This window comes from Macrobrachium rosenbergii, chromosome 53, assembly GCF_040412425.1.
Source record: "Macrobrachium rosenbergii isolate ZJJX-2024 chromosome 53, ASM4041242v1, whole genome shotgun sequence".
In the NCBI taxonomy this organism is placed as follows: domain Eukaryota; kingdom Metazoa; phylum Arthropoda; class Malacostraca; order Decapoda; family Palaemonidae; genus Macrobrachium; species Macrobrachium rosenbergii.
Genome location: NC_089793.1, coordinates 26,175,324 through 26,184,491, shown reverse-complemented (window position 1 = coordinate 26,184,491; position 9,168 = coordinate 26,175,324). Strand labels below are relative to the sequence as shown.

At 36.5% G+C, this 9,168-nt stretch overlaps 1 protein-coding gene across 1 annotated transcript in view; it reads right to left on the bottom strand.

The window, feature by feature from the left end:
- Positions 1–7,227: 7,227 nt before the first annotated feature.
- The window catches only part of LOC136834067 (fibulin-1-like), a 24,009-nt gene continuing 22,068 nt past the window's right edge, over positions 7,228–9,168 (bottom strand). The window contains exons 7-8 of the mRNA XM_067096324.1: positions 8,057–8,198; positions 7,228–7,636 (exon numbers count right to left, since the gene is read on the bottom strand). Of these exons, the coding sequence (XP_066952425.1) occupies positions 7,228–7,636; positions 8,057–8,198 (551 nt within the window). The remainder of the gene's footprint in view (positions 7,637–8,056; positions 8,199–9,168) is intronic.

Genomic DNA, 9,168 nt, shown 5'->3' with positions numbered 1-9,168 from the left:
GCGGTCGCTGCCTCGTTCGCTTTTAAACATAACTTGTATCTCTCTTCCATTCTTCAATCGATGTATTTGAGGTGTAAGTCGACTTTTTAAACTTATTACTTGTGTGAAGTGGAAACAGTGTTTGAAAATTGCAATACTCTTGGTCTGTTGTCAGTGGCTTGCATGGTTGTGGGAGGATGAAGTTTAGGGAACATTCCTTCTAGTGTCCTTGTTCTCTTCGCCTTGACATAGGGTGTCAAGTCTTAGGGAAGCCTAGGGGTACCATGTACCTGGAGTGCCCACCTGTTTTTAGTGGATGGGTGGTGGTTTTTTGTTATGTGGTGTAGGTGACAGCATTGTTTGTCTGGTGTTTTTTATTGCGGTACTGCGTCCAGGGCAGGGGCAACTATTAATGCTTTGCTAGCCATCGGAAGTGTCCTTAGCTGCTAAGCTCCCACTCAAAGGTGCTCCATGGTTATACCGCCACACCACTACATGTTAAGATGAGCACCAACCAGAAGCAGTATCTTCTTGCAGTAGCTCTCTTACCAGGTTAGGCAACAACAAGCATTGTAACAATGCTAGCAATTTTTCCTATTCTCAAATTCATTGCCAACACTAATGTTTTGGAGTAGAATATATCCATGTATTCCACCTTCTGTCAATGTGGGATTCAACTATGTAATTACTTGGTAAGTTACTTATATGAAAATGTATTTTTGTTATCAAGTTTGTACGTTTAATGCTGCAAATCTTAGGAGATGTTGAAGACGTATCGGTTTATATTGACGATGTAATAATTGCTAGTAAGGATGTAGAGAGTCATTTCAAGACAATAGAATTAATATTAGATAGGCTCCAGAAAGGCCGGTTTAAAGGTAAAAATTAAGAAATGTCCAGTTTCTGAAGAAATCTCTAGAATATCTAGGACATGTTATCAGTGAACATGGTTTGAAGATGCAAGAAGGAAAGATTAAGGCTATTGTAGACTATCCAGCCCCAAGAAATTTGAAGGCACTAAGAAGATTCCTAGGTATGGTAGGATATTATCGACCATTCATAAAGGGATTTGCTACCATAGCAAACCATTAACTGAGTTAACTAGGAAAGATGCTAACTATGAGTGGAAGATGAACAGGAAACAGCGTTCAAAACACTAAAGGATATGTTGATAATAGATCCTATCCTAGTTTTATCCAGACTTCAAGAAGGAATTCTACTTAGCCTGTGATGCTTCAAGTACAGGACTAGGTGTCTTCTTGATGCAAAAGGATAAAAACAAGGATGAGGACTGTATACTATGCCAGTAGAGTTTTGAATGCAGCTGAAAGAAATTACAGTACAACAGAAAGGGAATGTTTAGCATTAGTCTGGGATTACAGAAATTGAGACACATTTTGCTAGGACATAAAATTAATGTTCTTACAGATCATAAACCCATTTGTGATCTTTTTCAAGAAAAGGGCTTTACCAACAATATGAAGTTCAATAGATGGTTCGTTAGCGTATTAGAATTTGCCCCAGAAGTTAAATATCTACCTGGTAGATATAACACATTAGCTGACGCCTTATCTAGATCACAAGAAGAGAATGAGAAACAAATTACCACTCATAATTTCGCCTTCAGTTGTCAAATCACAGACTTAGATTTAGACAAAGTTCGTCAGGAACAACAGAAGGATTCTAGAATAAGGGAAGTAATTGGTAACCTCTTGCAAGGTGAGAAAAATTCAGTTTCAATTGATAGATGGGTTATTGTAGAAGACTTCAGACGAACCAAATGCTTGTTCACGTTTGTACATTCCTAATACACTAATACAAGACGTTTTAGAACTAACTGGAGGCGTGGGTTCGAATCCCACCGCTGCCACCAATTTATATGTTATGCAGTGCACTTTTTATTTGTTATTGCGTGTGCACCACATATGAATGACTCCGTTTCTGTCTGTTGACTTTCACTTGATAGTAACGCAGGGGACTCAGTAAGTTAGGTTGAAATTGTCTATTAATGCTTTCTCTTTTTCAGGAGGGGGTTAAGTGATTTGCCGGGCACGGTTTTTTTATATTTATTCTTAACAGTAAACTATTTCACACGGCCAGCCACACTGGACTTAGAAATTTCCTTGATGTCAGAGAGGAGAGCGACACAGACCCTACCCAAATGGGGTTCAAGTTAACTCTTAACTAAAAATTGATCAGAATGAACTCTGGACCTATGTTGAATAAAACTCCGCCTCCTTGAGGACGTCTACTTTACTCTTAATGGTTCGATTTTAACTCCCACTTTTGGCAAGGACAAATCAGGTCAATTTTGCTGACCTTTTCACTTCTTAGTCTTTCTATAGCTCCTCCTTCCTTTCCCACATCTTGGAGGTTTGTTGTGGTTATACTTCAATTTACTTGGTCTCATGGCTCATCATTTTAAACTATCAACATCGTCTCTCGCTCTCTCTCTCTTTCACAATCCCGATCAGTGAATCTCATACTTATTCACTGCATAACATTTTCATGATAAAATTAAGGTTCATATATACTTAACAAGTAATTACAGAATTGGAGCTCTCCCTCCTCCCCTCGGATGGACATAAGGGCATAAACAAATTGAGGCTCTTTGCTATGTTGTTCCCCGAAAGTGGACAGGGTTAGTCACCTACGCAAAACAAAAGAAGCACTACAGTGAATTTCAAAATTTAAGCTGCTGTGTGATTTGAAATTATAGCTATGTAATTACTTGGTAAGTATATATAAAAATTTTATCCTGAAAATAACATATTTAAAAATTCTGTACGCAAATAATAAACATAAAATACACAAAAGCACATTATTACAGAGGGTTCTTCATGTATGTGCTGTTTTCTTGTTTGTATCTCCATTGAAAATTTAAACACTTGCTCTAATTTTTATTTATTTATTTATTTTTTTCATCTGAACCTTCCAGTTGCATTGGTATGATCTTTTAATAAATACAAGTGTTAAAACACAGACTAATATGCAATGCTGAAACTCCCAGCCAATCATATTGTCATATTCCTTGGTACCATTATTCACAGACAGCCAAGGTTTCCAATCTATATCTTGAATGCACTTTCTGCTCTTTGTCTCTTTCCAATTTGACTCCAGGTTTTTGCTTCAGTTTCTTACTGTTAAGTTTACTTTGGTATTTATAAACAGATTTTTAGCAACCCCATATGCCTGGGGCTACATGCCATTTCTAAATTGTTTATCCATTAATATGGCAGAATCCCTGGAGGATTCATTGGCTAAACACACTCAAGGATAGCCCGTTCCTTGTAACATGCAGTTCCTTGCTGACTAATACCAGTGACCCCTGCCATTACCCATTGGTTTTTAATCAGAGTCAGTTCTTCAATGGGTGAGCGGGTTCCGTTCTCAGCTACCACTCTGTTGGTCGCGAGTTCGAATCTCCGACCGGCCAGTGAAGAACAAGAGGAATTTGTTTTTGGTGACAGAAATTCATTTCACGCTATAATGTGGTTCGGATTCCACAATAGCTGTAGGTCCCGTTGCTAGTAACCAATTGGTTCTTAGCCACGTAAAAGTAAATCTAATCCCCTTCGCCAGCCCTAGGAGAGCTGTTAATCAGCTCAGTGGTCTGGTTAAACTAAGATATACTCAACTTAATCAGAGTCATCTGTCAGACATTTGGAGTTGAAGCCAAGGAGGCAGACTTTAAACACCCTCTCCAGTGCCCTGCTGCCAGTGATTTCTGGTGCTCCTCTTGAACAAGACCACGATTTTTTATTGTGGGTCTTGTCTTTACCTACAGGTTTCAACCTACCAGCTGGGCCAGCTTGATCTGGTGCTTGTTAAGGGACAAACACAAAGCACTCAAAGTATTTACATAACATACCCCATTTAACCCAATAGCCCACATAAAAAATGTTCTTGCACAATATCACAGCAAGAGATCTGGAAAAATGTCCTTCAGCAGTACAGCCTGATTTGGTGTCAGAATATTTACCTAGAGTCCCATGCTGAATAGATGTGAGAGAGAAAAGAGGAAAAAAGGCACCAGGTTCTTAGTGGTTCACTACTCCAGTTATGACCATCTGAGGAGAAATACCATTTCAGTGGTAAGGGCAGAAATTTTAAAATTACCTGATAAGTTCCAGTGCTTAACCTTAAGGCTTAAACCTCACAATCAATCATTCAGTCAAACAGAATTCTTATTCTTCAGTGTACTGAAGAATACACTTAATATTTAGTAGTTATATTTTTTTGTTAAAATTAGTAATTCTTATGTATAGTACAGCACAAAGTAGTAATGTATGAATCAGACAAAGAGGGGGTGTCTAGAGTTTATTATTCAATTTATTGTGTAATACATTACTATTGAATTTTATTCAGTATTTAAGCATCTTCATTTACAGTTTTACAGTACTGTTTACTAAGACATTTAACACCTGCATATATACTGTATAGTGATGTAAAGTATGAATTACATTGGTGGAAGAAAAAGCATGAAAAACGTGAGGTACAATGTATATTAATGTATATTAATTTTATATTACAATATAGTCTTTCTATTAATTACAATATAGTCTTTATATTATGTACTTTTTGATATGTACAGTACTTTTAAATAGTTAACAATCTGCGCTCTACACATACAGTATGTCCAATGTACTGTGTATACTATATATGGACTCAACATGCAATTTCTTTTCATTCTTAATGTACAAACATATTTTTTTTAGTACATTGGGTTGTTTGCAAAGGTTTTATGTACCTTTGGGTGCTATTTGCATAATACATTAGCTAAAATATATGCATAATACAGCTCTGTAATATTATTGCATGGAGGGATCTCAAGGTAGAGCGATGCATTATTCTTTGTGGGTTTTATTGACTTACATAATATAATAGGCTATTACTTGGCAAGTGTTTATTTAAATAGTACTGTACACTATAGATAGGACTGTTCATTGTGTAATTGTAATGTCGGTCTTTTAATGGGAAAATTATCCTGGCTCCAGTCATTGTGCTTGCTACAGTTCTATTACATTGAGAAAACTTGGACTTTCTTTGCTTTTATTGACTTGTGTAGTGTGTGCATATGACAGGAAATGGGAAGGATTCATAGTAAGGCAATTTTAGATGGGTGGACAACTGAGCCACATTTACATTATCTAAAAGCTAGGGAAATCTGCTGGTTACACTTTACAACCAGTGAAGAAAATTAATTTTTGAATTTATGCAGATTAAATATATAAAGGAAATATTTATGGCATTTAATTATATTTTATATAGTTTGATTAGAATTTACTAATTTTGCTTTTGGCCTCCAATTAACTCTTAACATCCAGTGTATACAGCATTAAATAATGATTATCATGTTCACCCAAACAATACTTTGTACCATCAGCAACAGTTTCTTTAGTGTTTTATCATGTTGCTAGGACACTCTACAAACCAAGAGGTTCAGGCTTGCTCAAAACAGTTTTCTGGCTCAAATTAATTAAATACTTTAGTTTTAAATTAGTTTAAAGAGAAACCTATTACACCAAAGTCAAGAAGCTTCATGCTCAACCAAGACAAAAACCAATTTGAACAAGTCTCGACTTTGTTTGGACCAATGGTTACAACTAGATCTGTAAAATATGTCAATTTTACATATTCAGTGATTGAAGCTTGCCAGCTTGTTACAACTAGATCTGTAAAATATGTCAATTTTACATATTCAGTGATTGAAGCTTGCCAGCTTTGCTTTAATTTCCTATGTACATGGTATTATGCATTTTCTAAATGCTTCAAAACTTTTTTTTAGAATTTGGAAATAACTAGCATAAAATCTCTGTGCTCTCTGAATCAATTTAGGTTTCTCAAGCGATGAGGCAACAGAGACTTTGATTAAAAATTTGGTACAATTGACTGCCCAGTCTTCCCAACTTTGCATATAACTATAGACAGGGTTTTTGAACAGTGGATCTCTCCAAGGTGGCTTGTATACTGTACAATACACAATATTGCATGAAAAAATTGAATGCTCTTATCCTTTACATTACAAATCTGCCTTTGAGTCACCATGGAGTGAGTTTTTTGCTTCCTGTGGTACTGACCCTGAAGAGAGTAATCAATTGATATTTCTAATATGCACTAAACTCTTGCCTTCAAATTTGTCTTTGTATAAATAACAACCTGCTCTTAGGGTGCCCTGTAATCTAGGGAATCGTTAGTTTTGAGTCGCACTAGGCTCCTCTTCAGGCAAAAGTGTACACAGTACATGCATCCTTGTATGTTTCTCTAAAGAGGACCCTTGTGTTGTGTCTTACAACAGTAGTGATTCTTCTCGGTCAAAGGATGCCTTAAGAAGGTTTTCTATTTGTTCTTATAAATTATATGTACTGTATAGTTACAATTTCATCAATGCATTGTTTAGCTTTGATATCTGTACACTGGCTTTATATCAAGGAGACCCTACGCTAGAGAGTCAGATTTACCCTTGTGGCTTTCTGTAAAAAATTAAAGTGTAGTCTTATTGCAAGAGTAAGAACTGTATTCATGCAAAATCAACCATCATAATTGCATGGGAATGTGCAAAACTATTTTCTATGTAAGACTAGTGAATAAAATGAAGATGACATAGTACTACATTATACTTCACAGTGAAAAGTAAATTTTTAATATTTTTTGTTACCTTAGCCAACATTGTATAAGACTTATGCATATTTGTTTCCTAAGAATGGTCTGATGATAATTAGTAAACACTACCAAACTGTACTTGTTTTTCACCATACCTTAACTTTGCAGTTTGTAAGTTAAATCAAGCCTTTGTACTTGAGAATTGTTATATTAAGTGTAACTTTAATACTGTGCACTTTTAACTAATTCATTAGAACTGAAGTAGTCAACTGCATTTTAAGCTCCACATGGAATAAAAATTTCAACTTGTACTAGAGGAAGAAGTATCTGTAAATAATGATTAGAGAACCTTCCTTAAATGAAAGGAAAATTTTGGAACCTGAGCATATTAACTGTGTACATAAAAGGACTATCACTACAAAGATAACTTCGATATTTTACAGTGCTTAATATATAACCTTTGGACATTCTGCTTAAGGGTTACAGATTACAGTCTCATCCTAGTCTTAAGGAGTTCATCATACAAAATATAGCTTAAAATACATTTTAAGTACCTTTTTACACTATGTAATTTGTTTTGAAATAAATATGAAAATTATAGTATATAATTTGCTTTTAAGGTCCTTATATGCATAGCATTAAAAACTAAAAATCATATTCTGAAACATATAAAAGGAGTTCTGCTACTGCAGATCCACCATATGCTCCTTGGTGATAAAGCTGCATATTGAGTGATAATTTGACCTCCTGTGGTCCCATAATTGACTTCACCAAGGAAATAACAGCTTGATTGAATGCAGTTCGTTTCAGGTGGAAGAATTCTCTGGTTGCTGCTTCTACACCTGCTGGAGCACGAGCAGACACTAACTCCAACTCAAACTGCACTGTAGTGGATGACCAAAGTGGTCCTCGCATAGTAAAAAGATCGACTTGTCCAATCCCTGGCAATGTTAAATTGCTTACTAATGGTAAGAAATTGTAGGAGTAGCTGAGTGGCTTACGTCGGCAGACCTCATCATCCTCACGACAGTATAATGATACTTTTTTGCATCGGCTGAGGAAATGAAAATTGAAAAAAAAACAGTTATCTAATACAATGAGTATTTTAGAGAAACCTACCCTTTACATTCAAATTGCATGTATTTTTTATTCCTGTGGTGAAAAATGAATTAATGAACTTGAAGTAAAATCAAATTATGCAAATCACAAAAACCAAAATTCAAACAAGAACAGTTTTACAGATATATTAACCATTTACTGCATGAAAACAAAAATCTTAATGCTGGATTGAGCTCATCATAAGATCTCCAGAATGGTTGAGCCATTAACTGGCACCATAACCAAGAATAAAATGCCTTGCTACCTAACCCCCAATTGTGCTGTATATATCTCACATCTTTCACTGTTCTTGTTCTCTGAAACTGACACTTTTGATACTCTTCAGAGGTGCATGTATTTCTGCCTGAACCACTACTGAGGCACAAGTTCTGTGAGAAGGTGGAGCAGGATGACAGGCATTTTTGATACAGGAATAGAACACTGAACAACCACCAGGGTGGCAGAAGGCACTGGTACAGCATCAGCAAGGAACACAGTAACAGAAATGCAGACGGAAGCTGAAACAAAAACAATCGATGATGCCTATAGGGTTGAAACAGCAAACAAAAACAGCCAGTAATGCAGCAGGGGCAGAAACAGCCAATAAGGAAACGGTTAAAGAGAGGAAGTGTGGCTATTAGGGAAGAAACAGGTGTTGGAAACTGCACAGGCACTACTAAACTGAAGTGCTAGAAAAAACAGTATGGTACAAGCTGAGGCAGAATATTATACTTCATTAAAAAGCTGAGGTGGTTGATATTTGACACTCATAAGCAGGATGTTCCACAGGAAACACCAGTAACGTCAACAGCAAGTGGAACTGCTAGTAAGCAAGAGGCAAACCAGACAGCAGTAAAACAGAGTAGACTACAGGTAAAGCAATAGCTGTTATATCAGAAAAACTAGCTGGTAGAAAAGTACATACACAGTCAAGAAACAGTGACCGGACAAAGACTACCTGACATAGAAATAAAAATATGCTCCTGCAGCTGCACAAAGGCTGGATTCAATAGCAGTATTTGTGACATGGAAGGAGCAACAAACTGGCACACAGAGGTACAGTTGTACATGATGGATGGAGCCAACCACCAGTCATAGTAGGTGAACTTTTAGTTACAGGAGCAGGTGAGGAATTTAGCAGGACAGGCAAAAAGGTTGGAGCAAGTGAAGAGTTTGATGCGCAGGCAGCGAAACATCGCTAGAAGAGCGGTGCTCGTTGATCTTATGCCAGCAACAGACAAACCAAAAGCTGAGCAAGAAAACAAAGATCCTGAAGCAAAAGAGGAAAAAGTTTTGGACATGTATCCTTGTGTGCGCTGGTGAGAATGGGAGAGTAGTACTGACCTAGACTTGTAAAACATAGCAGATGAGGGTTTGTCTCTGATGTAGACTTAATCAAACAGAAGACAACTTGACCAACACTGACAAATTTGTGTATGCATATTGTATTTGGGATAAGTAAAGGCAAAAAATAAAGCTTAAAAACAA